Source organism: Garra rufa, chromosome 22 (genome assembly GCF_049309525.1).
Source record: "Garra rufa chromosome 22, GarRuf1.0, whole genome shotgun sequence".
Classification (NCBI taxonomy): Eukaryota; Metazoa; Chordata; class Actinopteri; order Cypriniformes; family Cyprinidae; genus Garra; species Garra rufa.
Genome location: NC_133382.1, coordinates 25616405 through 25637020, shown reverse-complemented (window position 1 = coordinate 25637020; position 20616 = coordinate 25616405). Strand labels below are relative to the sequence as shown.

At 38.7% G+C, this 20616-nt stretch overlaps 2 protein-coding genes across 2 annotated transcripts in view; both read right to left on the bottom strand.

Annotated features, from left to right (window-relative positions):
• The window catches only part of LOC141297454 (voltage-dependent T-type calcium channel subunit alpha-1G-like), a 225544-nt gene extending 211826 nt beyond the window's left edge, over positions 1-13718 (bottom strand). The window contains exons 1-2 of the mRNA XM_073827887.1: positions 13656-13718; positions 2529-2680 (exon numbers count right to left, since the gene is read on the bottom strand). Coding sequence (XP_073683988.1) covers positions 2529-2680; positions 13656-13718 — 215 coding nt within the window. The remainder of the gene's footprint in view (positions 1-2528; positions 2681-13655) is intronic.
• Positions 13719-16473: 2755 nt separating this feature from the next.
• LOC141297453 (voltage-dependent T-type calcium channel subunit alpha-1G-like) overlaps positions 16474-20616 on the bottom strand; it is a gene marked incomplete at its 5' end in the record, with an annotated part of 48677 nt that continues 44534 nt past the window's right edge. The window contains 2 exons of the mRNA XM_073827886.1: positions 16474-16606; positions 16865-17018. Coding sequence (XP_073683987.1) covers positions 16474-16606; positions 16865-17018 — 287 coding nt within the window. The remainder of the gene's footprint in view (positions 16607-16864; positions 17019-20616) is intronic.

The window sequence follows — 20616 nt, the reverse complement described above, 5'->3', positions numbered from 1 at the left end:
TTTAAATTTTAGCAATATTTCACAATATTACTATTTTAATAACTTTTGAACAAATAAATGCAGCTTAATTTAGACCTGTTTTAAAAACATCTAAAAAATCTTACTGAGCCCAGACCATATCACAACACATCATACAATTTATTTTACTAATTTAATAATTAAAAGAATAAGCAAATAATATTTTTATTATTATTTGAATATTTATTTTAATAATTGTCTCTTGTTATATCCATTTTTGTTCATTTAAAAAGCTGCTTGTTTTTATTCTATTTTTGCTGTTTTATATTTTTATATTCTTTATATATGTTTTTAAACTTGCTTCGAGTATAAAAAAATGAATTTTTTATATTAAAAGATATTTAATAATTAAAAAAATATATATGGTAACACTTTACAATAAGGTTCATTAGTTAACATTAGTTAACCGTATTAGTTAACATGAACTAATAATGAACTGGACTTATACAGCATTTATTAATCTTTGTTAATGTTAATTTCAACATTTACTAATACATTATTAAATTTTTGTTAACATTAGTTAATGCAGTGTGAACTAACATGAACAAACAATGAACAACTGTATTTCCGTTAACTAATGTTAATAAAGATTAGTAAATACAGTAACAAATGTATTGTTCATGGTTAGTTCATGTTAGTTAATACATTAACTAATGTTTAACTAATGAACCTTATTGTAAAGTGTTACCAAAAAAAAAAAAAAAAATATATATATATATATATATATACTGTATATATAAATATAAATTAATTAATTTTTTATATATATACATTTTTTTATCCATTTTAATTATTTTAATTTTAATAATTTTGTTATATTCATGTTTATGTAAAAGCTGTTTTGTATTTGCTGTTTTATATTTCTCATATTATTTTAAACTTGCTTTGAATATAATTTTTTTTTTTAAAGTTATTAAAAAATCCTTAGTGAAATTAACAATTAAAATAAAATGTTAGTACTTTTTTCATTTTAATTATTATTTGAATACAAATTTGAATAATTTGATCTTGTTCTATCTATTTTTGTTCATTTAAAAAGCTGCTTGTTTTTATGGGGGTTTTTTTCCGCAGCTTTATATTTTTATATAAAGCTAATTAAAATAATACTTTAGTATATTTTTTAATTATTTTATTATTTCTTATTATTGGAATATTTATTTGAATAATTTCTATCTATTTTTGTTCATTTAAAGTATGAAGTTTTGAGTATTTGAGTAAAAATATTACATATAAACAGACAAAAAAGAAGGTGAAATTAATAATTGAATTAATACTTTAGTATTTTTATTTATTTTAATTATTATTTGAAAATTTAATAATTTTAACTTGTTATATATAATATTTAGTTAAATTGATAAACCTGCTTGTTTTTTAGTTTTGTTTACATACTTATATTAATTTATTGCTTGCTTGATTGTTTAAAGTAGAGGTATTTAGAGTATTTAAGAAAAAAAAACTTTCTTGATTTTCCATCTTAAAGTCCCCCTGAAATCAAAATTAAAGTTTTTTGGCTTTTAGTATGAATATATTAGCCTTAAGATTATCTATAAGCTAGTGTGCTTCAAAGCAATGACAAAATTCGCTTTTACAAGAAATGGGCATTCAAAACTTCCAGTCTCGTCACTTCCGCCAATATGAATCAAGGATTTTGATGATATCACCGCGCACTTCAGTTTCTGATCAAACGTTCTGTCCAATCAAATGCGCTCTAAAGTCCGTAGAGTCCCGCCCCCTACACAGAGATGCGGAGGAGATCATATGCGCTCATATGCGCGGTCGGACTCGGCATGTATTAAACTACACAGCCTCAGCATGATTATTATCACTATTTCGTTTTAGCAAGAGTTTCGTATTGAATCTGTGGGGTAATTTATTAGTCTGTGGCTGTCATAAGCTTACAAATGCGGCTTTACCGAGCTCAACGGCTCTGGCCCAAGCAGATATTAATGGAACGCTATTGGCTGTTCAAAATAAGTGGGCGGGGCTTAGCGATATGTTTTTGTTTCAGTTAAAAGAACGTCACCACATAGAAGAACGCTGCGTGTTTCAAGGCACTTCAGTGGACCTTTAAGAATGACTGTGTTACTATGGTAACCAGTATTTGTTTTCTCACCCACGTTAAACCACGCCCCCGGAATAGTGCGTGTTGGTGATTGTATTTCTGCAACACGCTAAGCATTATTAAATGCACGCACCCATCATAACGTTGCACCATGCCAAATCTTTTGCTTGTTCAGACGTCTTAGTATATGCAAATTCATGTCAATTGTGAATGGATGGGCGTGAAATTGCAGCACTCATCATGACAGCTGACAGTCATCAGACTGAGCAGGCAACAGATGTCCCATCACTCAGTAATGGCTGCATTCTGTCTGGCTGTCACTGTTGTGATATAACACACTGCCAGTGTGCATTTTCAGAAATGAAGATGAACGTCAATAAACAGTGACACAGGCTGCGTTATAAACGTTTAGAAGTTCTAAGGAAAGAACGCAGAAGAGCATGTGTACCTGATCACCACGATAATGCCGTCAAAGATGTTGTAAGGGTTCTTGATGTAGCCGAAAGGACCATAAACCAGCAGCTTCAGGAGCATCTCCAGCGCAAACAAACTGGTGAAGACGATATTACTGATTTCCAGAGCGTTTGTCAACTCATCAGGCTGAAAAACAAAGAGACAGAAGAATGAGATATATATTGATTGATAGATATGACACAGATGCAATTGCAGTAACAACAATAACAGAACACTATTCTATAGGTGTTTCTTCAATATTAAATATAACTACATAATAATGACTTATTTTCACTATTAAATTTGTATTTTAATTATTAATTCCATTTGCTTTAAGGAGTTAATTTATATTAATTTTTATATTCAGTAATATTTTTTGTTTTCTGCTGTTTATACTTAAAGTAATATGTTAATTACTTTTTTAATTATTTAACTTTTATTATTTCTTTTCATATATGAAAATACATTGAAAGTTAATTACAAAATAAATATTAAATTTTGAGTATAAACAACAAAAACATTATTAAATATATTAAATAACTCCTTAAAACAAGTGTAATTAATAATTAAAATAGCTTAAACTTATTTTTACTATAAAATAAAAAAAAGACTATTTTAATTATTAATTACATTTGCTTTAAGGAGTTCATTTAGATTAATTTTATATTTAATTAATACATTTTTTTCCTATACGAAAAGACATTAAAAGTAAATACAAAATAAGTATAAAATAAGAAAATCATTTCTTAAAAGCCAAAAAGACTTTATTTTTTCACTTTTTTTGAGTATAAACAACAAAAAACATTATTAAATACAAATTAATAGAAATTAACTTCTTATTAACTAATTAACTTATTAACTAATTAACTAATAATTAAAATAGCTTAAACTTATTTTAACTATTTAGACATTTGCTTTAAGTAGTTCGTTTATATTTATTTTATATTTAATTACAATGATTTTTGTTTGTTTTCTGCTGTTTATACTCAAAGAAATACATTAGTTACACTTTTTAAAATTATTTAACTTTTAATATTTCTTTTTATATATATAAAGACATTAAAAAATAAATATAAGAAAATAATTAAAGCACTTTATTTTCACTTTTTTATATAAAATGTAAAATAACTTTTAATAATTAAAATAGTACTTGAATTTGTGAATTTTTATATTTCTTTATTTTTCCCACTTGCTATATAATATATATTTTACAACAAAGTACATATAAGTACATATACAAAATAAATTGAAATAGAAAATAGAAAATTATTCCTTAGAACCAAAAACAGTCCTTATTGTCTTTATTTTTTCACTTTCTTTGAGTATAAATAAAAAATCATAATTAGAAAAGTATTATTATTAAACATATATAAAATAAATAATAATAAAATGTAGCATGTTTATTCATTTAAACTATTATTTGAATATTTATTTTAGTAATTTGACCTTGTTATATCCATTTTTGTTATTTAAAAAGCAGCTTGTTATTTATTTATTTTTTATATCTTTATATTTCTTATATTTATCCACTTTTGTTCATTTAAAAACTTAAAAACAAAATAAATATAAAATAAGAAAGTAATTCCATAAAGCAAGTGACACTAAAAATAAAGGCAGTAGGGAAAAACACTCAGATCAAAGACACATTCCTTGCAAAAAAATGTAAGAAAACTGATCTCTTTCAGAGGTTGTCTCGATGCATGTATCTGTAATAGATGACCGAAAACAGCTACAGACTACAGAACTAGCCAAGTGTCACTCTCTTTGGCCTGCATGATTATTTGATACACATGCTGACAAACCATCTCAGCTGAGAAGTTACATAAGTCAAATCTGATCTAAAAACCTACGAATCTACTTAACTCAAGGGCCCAGGTCATATTTTGTTCTCATTTAATTAAGCAGAACACAGACTCACACTTTCACGGCCTCATATTTCCTAATAGCTCGCGGTGCAGACTGTGCTAGATAAACGAACGTGGGGATTAAGTTTTCGACATTACAAACACCAAGTTTCTCATTGTTTCTTTGTTTCATCAGAGCGCACTGTGTCGAATGATTGCAGAGCTGAACTTAAAACTCAGATACAGGTGAACTACAAAGAAAGAACCGCAGATTCCCTGGTGTAATTGATGTTGTTGATAGTTTGGTATGCAGAGAGAGAGAGAGAAAAGCTTTTTTTTATGAGGCACGGGTGAATTGAAGGAGAGACATATGGGCCGGTTCATATTTCGCTTCAGTTTTTTCGATTGTAAAAATGAGACTGGGCAAGAGACCCAGCACGCATAACACATTCTTGAAACATCACGGCTAGCTGGGTTTAATGAACAGAGTCTTAAACGCCTGAAAACAAAACACAACATCCCCAAGCACGCAACTATTTTCCTATGAAAACTAACAGTGATTTTAAGAGACATTTAGACAGGTCGCTGAACTTCAGAGTTTTAAACGATGACAAAAACGAGGTAATTGCTTTACCGAGATGATTGTTTCCGGAAAGTAATGAGGAAAAAACACAATTACATACTGTGCATGAAATGAAAAATAACATCTGTATTAGCTAATAGAATTAAATGTAATCTAATCAGATTGAGAAGTGGTCCGTGGAGCACGATGATGAACTGCGGGGCTATTTGTGGCTGTCGAGGTGTTTCACAGAGGTGGGGAAGAAGCCAACAGGTTTTTTTTTTAGCTGTTTTTGGACACATCGGCTCAGGGCTGGGCACTGTCTACCCAGCAGGAGCTTGCACTTGGCCTCTTCATAGGGTGAGGCCCTTTGGTTCAAATCAGGACCACTTGTGGGAAGAGTACACCACACACAAATCTATGCAGGAGTGATTTTTCTGAGAACTCTGAGGCTGAAGACTAATGTTGAACTCTGCATGCATGACAAAACATTTCCAGTTTGAGGTTTCTATGCCCAGAACTTCTAAAAAGCATATTAGGGTCTATTTTAGGCAGGGGCGCCGCTCGCAATTTTGGGCCCTATGACAAAATATGACGTTGGGCCCCCCCACCACACAAAAGCAGATCTCTGGGGGCCCCTAAATGGCGTGGGCCCTTAGTCCTAACTTTCCCTCCCTTAGCGGCGCCCCTGATTTTAGGTTATTATATGTTATTTTACTTAAAGGGGTCAATAATATGCAACATCCTGGGCTGATGAGGAGCATCCAGACGGGAGCTCAGACAAGCCTGAACTTCAGACCCCTCTTCAGATGAACTGCTCTTGAAGGGCCATATCTCAGCAGCTGCACTCCGCTATCAGCTGCTGCTCATTCCAGCACATAGCAAACGCAAGATCAGTCTCTTTATCTAATTATACAGCTCCTGTGTCATGAGAATATACTGTATACACTGGGATTCACATTGAAAAACTGACATTTAAGATTGAATTGGAAACCTGGAAAACAAATTCCTCTGCACAAAAGGTCAGATTTTGTTTGTAATAATAATAACAATATTAATCAAATCATTTTATATAAAATACAACATTGAAAAGTGTATAAATCACTCATTTTTCTAAAATAAAACTGTCCAAAAGTGGCACCAGCAGGTAAAGTTAGAGCGGGAGTCTGCATGACTATAGCCTCCCCTGAGCCCATTGAGTTTTAACAGTTCCCTAAAGCATGCGGTGAGTTTGGTGGGGGGTAATTAAGAATGAATGGGGTGAAGTCACTTGAGAGGAGGCAGCGCGATAAGATTGGATATGACTGGTTATGTTCGGCTGTGATTGGTTCTGCATTCACAAATCAGTCTGAATGAACAATATAATGGCGTTAATGGGAAGACTAATTTAAAAAAGGAAGTAAACAACTCACACACTTAGATTATGACTTTGTAAAAAAAAAAAATTGAAGTAAATCTCTGTGTCTGTGACCAATATTTACTGAGTTTTGATAACTGATGTTAAAAGTTAACTATTAAAAAGAATAGCTGAAGTATACAAATAAAACATATTAAATTTATGTTTTATGTTTTATGTTTAAATTGTTGCAGCCTCGAGTTATTATTTTGGAATAAATGTAAAATGCTTAAAAACACTAACCTGGTGAAATTCATACATATTTTGAGATCCATTTTTTTCACATTAAGGACAACTGAGGGACTCATATGCAACTCGAAGGTTCAAACATTCAATGATGCTTCAGGAGGAAGCACGATGATTAAAAGCTGGGGGGGGGGGGGGTGAAAACTTTTGAACAGAATGAAGATGTGTACATTTTTCATATTTTACCTAAATATCTTTTTTTTTTTCATTTAATACTGTCCTTCAAAAGCTACAGAAGATGCTTACATGTTTCCCAGAAGACAAAGTAAGTTAAATCTACCCATATCTTCAAATTAAAAAAGTTTTCACCCCCCAGGTCTTAATGAATTGTGTTTCCTTCTGAAGCATCAGTGAGCATTTAAACCTTCTGTAATAGTTGCATATGAGTCCTTTAGTTGTCCTTAGTGTGAAAAGATAGATCTCAAAATCATACAGTTGTTGAAAGGGTTCAAATACACAAAAATGCTGAAAAATCAAAGAATTTGTGGGACCTGAAGGATTTTTCTGAAAAACAGCAAGCAGTTCAACTGTTCAGGACAAACAAGGGACTCATGAACAACTATCACTAAACCAAAAACAAACAAAAAAATACAGCTGTGGATCATTCAGGTAACAACACAGTACTAAGAATCAAGTGTATGTAAACTTTTGAACGGTCATTTTTGTAAATTCAACCATTATTTTCTCTTGTGGACTATATGTAAACGTCTTATTTGTGAAATATCTAATTCTAATTAACATTTAGCAAATTCTGCGAGGTGTATGTAAACTTTTGACGTCAACTGAAGAACATTGATTACATTGTTAATGTGTTTTTTTTTTCTTTTTCTAAAAATGTAAGTAATGTTTATTTAACTAAGAAAATGTGACTAGGACGTGAATTTGCATTTGATAAAAAAAAAAAAAAGAAAATCAAAAAACTTTGACGACTTTGCTTCCTCTTTTCAGAGTGAGAATAATAGACCCCTGATGGGCCATTGTTTTCAGTTGTCAGTGGCAGAAGCAAAAAAAAAGTTAGGTTTTCTTCTGAGGAAGGCTTTACAGCATTCAAAAAAAAAAGTTTCCTTGGCAAAGGACATGGCTGTGATGGCCACTTCCCAAGTATGAGATATGTGTTCCTTCATTACCAACAATGACGAATACATGCTTACATCCAGCGAAAACGAAATTGTTTGAAATAATTGAAGCCCATGATGAGCAGTTGAAATTGTTTCATTGAAGCATAAACTAGCTAGTCTCATTTCCTCTCATTATGTAACCTCATTACGGCTCAAATGGCTTGTAGACAAGCTAAAAGGTTCACCACATGTTCACCGCATAACAGTTTGAATAGCCTAAAACGATTCACTTAGTAAGAAGTTCTCGTCTAAAGTAAATAAATGCTTGAGGTGGATGTGCAGTGGACAAAAACATTACGACCCCATTACGTATTGCCTATTTGGAAGTTGGAACTGCATACTGCATATCCAAGGGCTCATAATTTCTTGCCTCACACAAATTAGCCATATAACACAAATTGATATTTTATTGATCATTTTCATATTTGAGTAAATCCATGCAGTCTAACACCCACATAATACATCCTCTTATCTTTGCTGTTTTTGCAATAAGGCCTGTCATTATAAAGATTGTGTAAAGTCCCAGGGCAAGTCCTGAAACAAAGCAAGCAACCCTCGGTACTCATTAACTTTCATAGCCACAACAACAATAACCATTATGCCCCAATAGCACATTATGAAAAGAATGGAAGCAGAAAAAGGGCAGAGTGGGAGGAAGAGGTTGAAAGAGCTCAAGAGATCCCCAGCAGATATGGTTTGGAATTGATACTGAATATTTTAGTTTTTTATTGAATGCACAGACCTTTATTAATGCATAGCACAGGTTAGACGGATAAGATGTGTCCATTTGAGTAGTAACATCGTCCTCTAACCACAAGCACATGAACCAGAGACTGCTACGACCTGTGCTGCCCGTCTGCAGGGAAGTATGGTGTAGGAATGCGGAACAAAGCACCCAAACAGAAGTGTTCACATTTCTGTTAATCAAAAAGAATCCTCCTCCCAGCCATAAAATTTTAACATGACCATCACATGATAATCACCAGACGCTAATTGTATGGACCGCTTTTGTCGAGATCTGCGTCTTACGCATCCAGAGAGAAGAAAACGCTCTCTGTCTCAAAGCACCTAAGAAACAAACCTCCAGTCTTCTGAAATAAAGCTGGCATGGCACATGATGCGTCCAGCGTGACTCACATGGTTTTTCGGACTTCCTGTCCCCCTCTCCCCTGACATTCCAAAACACCCCGTCTCTCAATAGAGATACGTACACTGCAGAGACAATCTTTAAGAAACAATCAGCTTATAAACAGTATCATATGTTTTCATTTATATGCTCGATGTGTTTTATGTGATCGTTGGAGTTTAATCTATGCATTTATATGCCTTTAGCAGTGACAAATGTTTTAGCATGCAAGCAATTTACCATGGGGTAATATGCGATGAAATATCATGATGGATGCAGTTTGTCTGAATGAATGAGAAAATGATTGTGTATACTTTGTTATACTTTCTTTTTTATACTTTAAATAGTTTATTGAAGTTAATAACAAAAATTGCAGAGAAATCCATATCCTAATAAGTTACGTACCAGAAGGAATTACAGGACGAAAAGGGGGTGGCGTGACCCGCCCCTTCAGCAATGCCATTGGATCCCAGCATCGTGGGACGTGCCCTAGCGGCCCGTTTAAAACTTCATGTTCCTAACAGAACGGAGCGAACTAAGCGAACTCAGCAAGAACTCAGCGAACTAAGAGCTCCCAGCTCTCGCCTCACGCCTTTCGCCTCTTGTGGTTTGAGTGCTTTTCCATCTGCGCTCGACCACTCGACCAAGCACGCGACGGTGCCATCAAAACTCTACAGAACAAACCGAAACTTCGTGACTGCCAGACTCTTCAAAGTCTCGCAACTCTGATACAGAAGAGCTCCGAACGCATCAACCTGCGTAACCAGGCAACCGAAAGATCGGCTCCAGAAAACCACTCCTCCACGTCGAGGGATTTCCCAAACTACGTCATCGACCAGCAACCAACCAGAACTTTCGCTCAGACGAGCCCCCGGAACCCCCGTTCCCAGCACAAACGCAAGTAACAAGATCTCTGTTTACTTCGCTGAAACTGGTGCGAAATATTCCCTAAGTAGTTAATAGCTAAGTCTCTGCTTTTGTGATTTTCTAAGGTTGCGATCTAAGAACTAGTTAAGGTACTAGAACATTTGGGGTTCTTTTCTACTCAGTAATTGCTCATCCCCGGAACTGTATGAGTGTGAGTGTGAATGTGTGTGTGTGTGTGTGTGTGTGTGTGTGTGTGTGTGTGTGTGTGTGTGTGTTTATTTGTGTTTAGTAGATTAGCGTTGTGTCTTAGAGTAGTTCAATAAATCATTGTTTCATTAAAAGAAGTGTCTTGACTTTATGTTCACAAAAGTTCTATCTGTGTTTAGATCAAGCTACCTCAGCTTTAAAATTTCCTAACGTAATATTTTGGTTTATTTGTGATCTTGGCCAGGAACATAATATAAACCTTTTGAGTTAATACATTATGCTGAATTGACCACTTTGCTGGACGAATGGTTAAGAAGTGTAATCTATTAATTCTGAATCAATTTAATCAAGTTTCGAATCTTTCGATTCGATTCCTTATTTGAATCATTATAAATTTGAGCTAATTATTCCTTACAGATGGTGGAGAATAGAACGCGAACACATCTAACTATTTGAACATAAAACAAGTCATTCTATATGGTATTTTGTTCTATTTTTTCCGGTAGAAATAGTTCAAAGACAGAGAAACAGTTTATTGTGTACTGTATGCTTTATTGTGGCTGCCAGTCTGGAATGAATGAAAGCGTAACTTCGAGTTGTTGTGTAAAGAATTTAAACTGCAGTAAAGTTTTAGAAATTGAGACAAAGAAAAGAAGAAAAACGAGCGTGTTCCTTGTTTTTCCTCTCTGTCAAAAGGCCTTGCAGCTAGTGTTTTACCCTGCGAGTTCCAGAGTGAAAACTTAAGCTGACTCCCGGTTTAAGATCTTTAGGCTCGCGACCTAATGCTCTTTTACCAAATATTCACTTAAAACTAACGTTAGTGAAGTTAAGACGTGGCGCTCAGCGCGAGCACCCACACGTTGCTTTATGGGAGAAATTTTGAGATCTTAAAATTGTGTGGCTGAGTCCATATGTGCTGTGGTGTTGTTTAAACAGACAAGCACAGAATTAAGGTCCGCCGAGACCTGTGAAATATGTTGCATTAATCGCAGTAAAGCTGTGGATATATGTGCCTCACTCTAACGAGTTGAGACAAGAATCTAAATAGTGCTTATTTGCTGTGCAATTCCGAAATGTGCTGTCATTTCATGCATTGTATTTGAAACTGCTTAACTCTCTCACTTGCTGGTTGTTGCCATAGAAACGCTGCGACCCGGAAATCGTTACACACCTTTTCCGGGGCAGAGTTTCGTTGTGCAGGCGCAGTCCGCCTGCTCATATTGTAAACCACAAGTGGTATAGCTAACCTAGCTAAAGCTAACGCGTGTGCATTGAAGCCTATGTAAAACCATTAGCCTTGAAAAATAGCAGTTAGCACGCAATCGGTTAGGGTGATCCATTGTGTTTGAACTCAGTGTGTGTAACGTTGTTTGGGTGACTCAATCACAAGCTTTGAACTTTAACGCTCATTCTGCAAACCTCTTTACTTCATATCTCTGTACACTATTCCTTGTATTTCTTCCCTCCTCCCATGTGACAGGAATATTGACAATTTTAAACTTAAATCTCTTTTTGATGCGATTGTAACAAACCATTAAAGCCCTATCATAAATCTCAAATTAAAACATTTTATTGTTTCAATTTAAGGCTCTCTCCTTTTTGACTGTTTGCATTGCCAGATTAAACTGTTACAAGCTTTATAATCAAATACTATTTTTAAGCTGATTAATTTGAATACTTTGATCAATCTTAATAAATAATCACATCTCCTTGCCACACCGCAATTTCTGTGATTGATTTAACATTGATTATTTGTAGTCAATTTTAAGGAGGCATCATTTTAATTTGGTCACCAACTTTCATTGCCAAGGTGATAATTTATGTTAAACATTTTTTTATTTGGAAATTTTAATCTCTAATTTAAACTTCTGATTTCAATTAAATTTTTTTTGATTTTAATTGAACATTTTAATTTTAAGTTTAATCATAATCACATTTCCCCTTTTCAGACGGCAATGATACACGTTGAATAGAGAAATTATAATTTCCTTGACCAATTTTTAATGAAAACTTCTAAATTATAACCAGGAACAATCATTATTGATTTGAAAACGACTCCTTTTTACAATCAATAGTTGTTCCTTTTCCCATACCTCAATGGTTTGTGTTGATTCATTTGATTACAACTGCTGACTAAAACTTTAACAAAGCGTTACAGTTTTAGTTCTCCCACAATCATTACTGAATTGAAACATCAATTTTTAAGGCTTTAATTGTAATTGTAATAATCAAGTCTTGTCATATTCCCTGACTTGGGAGCGAAACCTCATTTCCAATTGGCTGTCTCTCTCCTCACTCTCTCTCTTTCACCTAGCTGTCCTCCTCTTGATTCGACTACTGCTGCTATTTCCTCGATTGTGCCTGTGAGAATCATAAAAGCAGAGAATTTTGGTTGTTTAAAAGACATTTAATCAATGTTCATACAACTTGAAAACGCCAATTAAACTTGTGCCTAACTCTCACTTTCCCCTCTCATCGTGGAACCCTACAGCCAAGGTCCCAACGAGTCCAGCGAGGACTGATAGGCGCCAGTCGTGAACCCGTTTCCAGAAACGCTCTGATTGGTGTACAGTGTCAATCCTACCAGCTGCAAAGCCAATACTGTCATTGTTATTGTATATTCCCTCATCCCGGAGGGGATTATAATAACAATCATAGTCCTGGCGTGTTGAAATTCCCATTTCTGAGCACCGTATCTAGAAGCATACATCAAGTTGAGAAAAAAAAAAACTTGACTGTACTCATTCTGGGGCCAGAAAGGTGTATTTCACTTTCCCCCTCTCCCCCAATCTCTCTCTTTCTACTCTTTCTTACTCTCTTTCTTCCCAAAGTGTTCCTTTTGTTGTTGTCTCTTTTCTCTCTTCTCTTTAGAAAAAGGGGGAAGCAGCCGACGACTACGCCGTTCTTTGCTGTGGGTGTTTGTTCCTCTTTCCTCTCTCTGTTCTAGCTACAACACCCGTGGGTACCCCCTCGCCTCCTCCACGGCGACGCTAGCTGGAGGCGTGCACACCAGTGAACCACCTGCGGGAGAACCACACTCACCTCAACACAACACACCCAAAACCCACTTACACCCGACACCACCACACTCACACCACTGTTTTGGTTTTGTTTGTTTGTTTTGTTTGTTTGTTCTTCTTTCTACAGGTCTGTGTCAGTCAGTGGTCTGGTCTTTCCTCACGGCATCAAAACATGCCTCGCCCAACAGACCCCGTTGGTCACTGGGAGGACTTGGAAATCTGGCTAAGCGCCGTGACGGACAGCCTCTTACCCAAAGCCGCCGAAGCTGTCAAACACCAGACACAAGACCAACTGGACAACAACATAACAGGCATCATGAAACATGATCCAGGTCAGAGCTACGGACACAAAGAGCTAGCAAAGATCACTGGCTCCCTGAGTCACACCCTCATCGCCTCCCTCAAACGGAGCGACAGACAAGCCGCCTATCTCCAGCAGGAACTGAAACGCGCACAGCGACGCATCGAGCAGCTAGAGCTGGAGGCTCAAGATCGACGGGAAGGGTCCAACGAGACGGATCCCAGAGCAACTGAGGAGATCGCTAGACTACAAGAAACTCTAGCAAACAACACACAAGAAATGGAGCAAGCAAAGTCAGCTCGTGCCGAACTCAGTGACGAGCTACAGTACGCCGAGCAGCTACTGGAAAAGGCAAGGCTGAACTTCAGAGACAAGAACAGCAGAATTAAAGCCCTCGAAACACATCTGAACGAGGCAAGAACTGAGATAAGTTACCTCACTCAACAACTTGACGACATGAAAGAGGAATTGGACAGTGTCAAAAACGAACTCATACATGCTTATGAACTGCGCCCTGAGCCAACCAGGACGCGACGGGCCCCGCCCTCACCCCTGCCAAGCAGGCCCGGGTCCCATGTTCCTGGAATGTCACGTGAGCAAAAGGGGGAGGGAGCGACTCAGAAACCCTCGCCAGCTCCCTCTGAAGAAACCTACCTCACACCCAAGCTACGAGAACTCCCCAAGGCCAGCCATAACCCATCACATGGCATGGACCTCAAAGACCTTGACAAGCTGGCCCGAAACATCAGCAAATTCACCCCGAGTGTGCCAGATGGTCAAGACGTCCACTCTTACTTGAATGATGTCGATTTTCACTTAGAAATGAGACCTAACGTTACTGACAAAGACAGACTTTACCTTCTGCGAATGAGATCCAGCCCTGAGGTACGGAGCTTCCTGGACCGACAGCCGTCTCACACAAAGGCTGACTACCAATCACTCCGCCAAGCCCTCGTCAAAGAATTCGCAGTCCCAGAATCAGAGCAAGGACTGGTGGCCGCCCTGGAGACAAAACAGGGTCGTCATGAATCCTCCCAGGCATACTATAGCCGGCTTAGAGAAGCATACTTCGGAGCTCGCAATGAACCTGACATGGAGCAGGACATTAACTTTAAGACTCTCTTTCTGAGAAATCTCCATCCTGCAGTAAGCCACCACCTTGGCATCCTTGCATGCCCTCAAACAATGACGTCTCAACGGCTGCGAGACCTGGCACACAAAGCCTACGGCAAGCTAAAGATGGCATCCGAAAAGGGCACCAAGTCTACTGCGGTTCTTGATTTTAACACACAATGTCAAGAAATGACCCTAGAGGGCGCCCAACACCAAGAAAGCTTCAAGCCACCTCCTAGAGAATGGAGACCATCCTCATTCAACAGAGAACGTGACTTTCACTTTGGCGCCCGACCTACACAAAGAAACGACCGCTGGGATGGACCACGCGGACGACAACACTCACCTGAACGCTACTGGGAAAAATCCTGGTACCATCCAAGACCTTGTGAGAATCGATGGGAGAGATCATGGAGTCGGCCAACCTCATCAGGAAGCTCAGGAAATGGCTCGTGGGAATCTAATGCAACCAGTCCAACAAATCGACGAAAGAACTTACAAAGATCCCACACTGATCAAGCCCAAGCTGAATCTACACATGAAGAAGAGACATTGCCGTGTTTTGATTCACAAGACCTGATGAAAATGATGATGCAAGAGTTCTTCAAACGCAAAAAGGAGGATCGGAAGTGGGAAAAGAAAGAGAAACCCACTGCGGCCTGACTAGCGGCCAGACAAGAAGGCAACGACCACCTGGTCCAACAAACCACACAGAACAGCACCTCTTTTCCTTACCCCAAGAACACTGTAACTGTCATAACTTCAGATGGACAATAAAGCTTCTTTAAACATCCAGAGCAAGAGACAGAAACTGACTCAACACATGATACGTCAGATCACAGAAGCTTCCAACAAACACCTGCGGATATAACAACTCAATCACCTGACAGTGCTGTCCGGGTCGTCTGCCACTCCTCCGAAGAACGCAGAATCAGTCCTGAACTCCTACCTATCTCATCTCAAACGCCAGTCCCTCAACTCCTGGGCGATCTCACCGAGAAAGGTACAACGAGAAAGTTTTACCTCCCCATCACCATCGAAGGTCATGTCAAAGTGGAAGCCCTTCTAGACACAGGAGCCGACATCACTCTAATGTCAACTGAACTCCTTGAAAAAACTCAAAGAACTATAACTGATGGAACTTTCAAACTCCAAAGGTGCGAACTGAACCTGCAAGCATACTCAAACATGGGCCTACAGCTGAAACATGTGGCCCCAATTCACCTAACAGTGGGACCGATGAATCTCATCCACCCAGTCTACATCTCACCTCTAAACAACTATCCGCTCCTCATAGGAAAGGATCTGCTAAATCGCTTCAAACCCTTGATAGACTTTAAGCACCTGAAATTGTGGACGCAAATCCGTGAGCCATTGCCCTTCCAGTCAGTAGTCCCCAATGAGTCGCAGTGTCAAGCCACAGACGTTGCCTTCAATTTGCTTAGTGACAATGCAGTGTCAAAGTCAAGGCCAAGCTCAAGTTCAACGCCAAGCAGCAAAGAACAAGGCCCTTCCCTCTGCTCACTGCAAGCGTGGGACTCAGGTCCCCCTCAACTCAGAACTGCCATAAATGTCCAAAACACTTTAGTATCTGTCGCAGTGCTAGCCCCTGGGCAGGAAAACTCAGCCGGCAGCCCGAATCTCTTCAAAGCAACGAAGCACAGACACCAAAGCCTACCAAAGGACACCAGACTCAAGAAAGCAGATCACCAAAGACTTAAAGAAATTCTACATGAGTACAGGGACTCTTTTGCAAAGGACGTCCCGGACTGTGGCCCAATGAAACTGATACCCACAGCGTAAGTCCATGACTGCCCAGACAATCACCAGGGCAATCTGAAAGCGGGCGTGGTCCGGCTCAACAGCGACCCTTGCCCATCACAACCATTCAATACATTTCATGCCCTCCCACCCATCCCGATGGCTACAGCTCTTACCCGCCACCAACATACCACTGGTATGCAACACCCCTCCTCCTCCCACATCAGCAGACCTACCCATTTCTGCTCACATCTTCAAACTTTACTCTCCTACGAGATCTACACTCGACTAATCCACTTCTTCAGACCTCCGCACCCTCCAATCCATTAAGAACATGCTGCATCTGCAAAATGGTGCCTTCACATATGTCTCTGAGCCCCTAACTGCGCCAAAGCTTGTAGTCCCTCAGAGCCAAAGGGGGATGAGGCTTAAACATGCACACGATGCACCATGCGCAGTGCACTGTGGTGCCAAAACCACCTACAACCCATTCAAACAGGTGGCACAGAAGCCTGGCATACAACAAGATGTGGCAGATTACATAGAAGGATGCCTGATGTGTTGCCAGCTTCAACCAAGAAACCCAAGCCACCGAGCATAACTCAAAATTGAAAGAAATGATGCAGGAAATATAGAGACATGTGGATGTAAAGCCCCATGCTAGCCACCTCCTTCGCACAAGGAACTCAGTGTCGGAAACAAAGTGTGGTATTACGGTTTCGCCATCCTTGGCAGAACACTCCCTAGTGCCAGTCGGAGAAAGTCCTTACCCCACTGAAAGGAATCCCACAAGTTCTCGCCTGTTACCGACCGAACCAGAATCGGACAAGGGCGCAGCGAGCCAGTTCTTCGATGGGTTCACCAAAAGCAGATAAAGAGACATTGGGGTTCCAACCGACAGCAAAAGGGGGAAGACCAAACCCACTGATACAGACCGACAATTCATGACTATGCCTCACACTAACATGATTTCTATCCTTCTAGGTAAACACACAGCTAACCTCCCAAACACAACACAAATCACCTAAACATTCTCCTCTGCCGCACTGCTAGGACCAACCTCCGCCCAGCAGAGAGGAGCTGCTCCACACATGTGACACTTGTCCTTACTGTCTAACCTCATTCAGTGTCATTGTGTCTCTTTGTGTTTTCCTTTCTCTCTCTTTTCCTATGTGTCCCTTCCTTCTAGCCCTCATCAGAAACTTACCTAACTTTCTTTTAAGTCTAGGCCCCTGAAGGTGGGATTGACTCAGTACACCAAATTAGTTGCAAATCACTGCCAGAAATTTCGTTAACGATTTGAGCAACCCCGCCAAACCATGACCGTCGTGGCTAACTGTCCCGTTGTTATTTTCTATCTCCAGGTAGATGTTATGATTCGCCGCCGTGTTTCTCTGCGTAATCAGGATTACCAATAGCTAACCGCAAAGTCTACCTCTAAAGGTGTATGGCCGATTCGACCCTATGATGTTTTCCAGAACAAACTACACCCTATCAGCCCCCAAAACTCTTGGGCCGACACCCGTCAGACACGGGAAGTCCTTGCCCACATGCAGGCAGATGTGAAACACATGCCGCGCTAATTACAGAAAATGATCGTAACCCAGGCTGAATTAAGCGGGTACAACCGGCGTCCCAAATGATTATTGGGCGCCCTGCTGGGGCTGCTGCGGCTGTAGGCACTCTGTTTAACATTCTAAACCTAGCCACCTTAAAACGACATGCGAACAAACTCCAAGCTGAATTACGATTTAGCAACGTCATAAATCTTAACGAACGGTTCACAGTCATACCAAAACGGTTACGCTCAAACGCAACGCCTAGTTACTCCCATGGCCCATGCGCTACGAGAAAGAGACTCCTTAATGGATAGCCCGCCTTGAATACGATCCCAAGCACTGTCTGACGTAGCACCTGATCGAGCACACGTCTACACCGCCTCGTTGAACTCCCGATACTCCGGTCAATCAAGACAGCCAAATTAACAATAATTCTAACCGATGCGGCCCTACGTTATTGCAAGTGCCTCTAACTGAACCAGGCCAAATAACTAAATCCCTGCACCAGACTTCGGCTAGTGATGGAGATGTTGTTTGTGTCTTGTGCGTGTTTTGTTCTCTCTCTCTGCTTCTTGTTCCAGTGCCTGCCGATGTTCACACCAGAAACATCGCCAGCAAAAAGGGGGAATGTGTAGGAATGCGGAACAAAGCACCCAAACAGAAGTGTTCACATTTCTGTTAATCAAAAAGAATCCTCCTCCCAGCCATAAAATTTTAACATGACCATCACATGATAATCACCAGACGCTAATTGTATGGACCGCTTTTGTCGAGATCTGCGTCTTACGCATCCAGAGAGAAGAAAACGCTCTCTGTCTCAAAGCACCTAAGAAACAAACCTCCAGTCTTCTGAAATAAAGCTGGCATGGCACATGATGCGTCCAGCGTGACTCACATGGTTTTTCGGACTTCCTGTCCCCCTCTCCCCTGACATTCCAAAACACCCCGTCTCTCAATAGAGATACGTACACTGCAGAGACAATCTTTAAGAAACAATCAGCTTATAAACAGTATCATATGTTTTCATTTATATGCTCGATGTGTTTTATGTGATCGTTGGAGTTTAATCTATGCATTTATATGCCTTTAGCAGTGACAAATGTTTTAGCATGCAAGCAATTTACCATGGGGTAATATGCGATGAAATATCATGATGGATGCAGTTTGTCTGAATGAATGAGAAAATGATTGTGTATACTTTGTTATACTTTCTTTTTTATACTTTAAATAGTTTATTGAAGTTAATAACAAAAATTGCAGAGAAATCCATATCCTAATAAGTTACGTACCAGAAGGAATTACAGGACGAAAAGGGGGTGGCGTGACCCGCCCCTTCAGCAATGCCATTGGATCCCAGCATCGTGGGACGTGCCCTAGCGGCCCGTTTAAAACTTCATGTTCCTAACAGAACGGAGCGAACTAAGCGAACTCAGCAAGAACTCAGCGAACTAAGAGCTCCCAGCTCTCGCCTCACGCCTTTCGCCTCTTGTGGTTTGAGTGCTTTTCCATCTGCGCTCGACCACTCGACCAAGCACGCGACGGTGCCATCAAAACTCTACAGAACAAACCGAAACTTCGTGACTGCCAGACTCTTCAAAGTCTCGCAACTCTGATACAGAAGAGCTCCGAACGCATCAACCTGCGTAACCAGGCAACCGAAAGATCGGCTCCAGAAAACCACTCCTCCACGTCGAGGGATTTCCCAAACTACGTCATCGACCAGCAACCAACCAGAACTTTCGCTCAGACGAGCCCCCGGAACCCCCGTTCCCAGCACAAACGCAAGTAACAAGATCTCTGTTTACTTCGCTGAAACTGGTGCGAAATATTCCCTAAGTAGTTAATAGCTAAGTCTCTGCTTTTGTGATTTTCTAAGGTTGCGATCTAAGAACTAGTTAAGGTACTAGAACATTTGGGGTTCTTTTCTACTCAGTAATTGCTCATCCCCGGAACTGTATGAGTGTGAGTGTGAATGTGTGTGTGTGTGTGTGTGTGTGTGTGTGTGTGTGTGTGTGTGTGTGTGTGTGTGTGTGTGTGTGTGTGTGTGTGTTATTTGTGTTTAGTAGATTAGCGTTGTGTCTTAGAGTAGTTCAATAAATCATTGTTTCATTAAAAGAAGTGTCTTGACTTTATGTTCACAAAAGTTCTATCTGTGTTTAGATCAAGCTACCTCAGCTTTAAAATTTCCTAACGTAATATTTTGGTTTATTTGTGATCTTGGCCAGGAACATAATATAAACCTTTTGAGTTAATACATTATGCTGAATTGACCACTTTGCTGGACGAATGGTTAAGAAGTGTAATCTATTAATTCTGAATCAATTTAATCAAGTTTCGAATCTTTCGATTCGATTCCTTATTTGAATCATTATAAATTTGAGCTAATTATTCCTTACAATGGGAAGCTTAAAGGACTTCATAGCTTCAAGATTAAGAGCTTAAAAAAGTTCACCTACAAGTATGTGTCAACAAGATACTTGAGCTGGAAAACAGGGTATAGATAAACATGGTACATGACGCATAGCTTTTCTTGCGCCACAACATGGGGTTGAGCAGTTTGAAATGTTTGATTATGAAAGACCATTAAGTGATTTGAAAGCACTTTAAAATGTGTCAACACAGAGAAAAAAACATATACACTGTTTAGGGGGGTTTTAGGCCTTACTGTCTGGTCTTCTAAAAATATAAAATTGCAAATGCCAACAAATAGATCTTTACTCAGATACACCTACTGAAAAACATATGGAATAATAATAATTATTATTATTTAACAAAGAAAAAAGTTTTTTTTTTTTAAGAAACAATACATTACATAATTGCATTCAGCAAGAACACATTAAACTGATCAAAAGTGACAGTAAAGTCTTTAATTTAAAATTTTTACTCTATTTTTTTCTATTTTTACTCACTGCTTATCAAAGAATCTTACAAAAAAGTATCAATTTCCACAAAATATTAAGTCT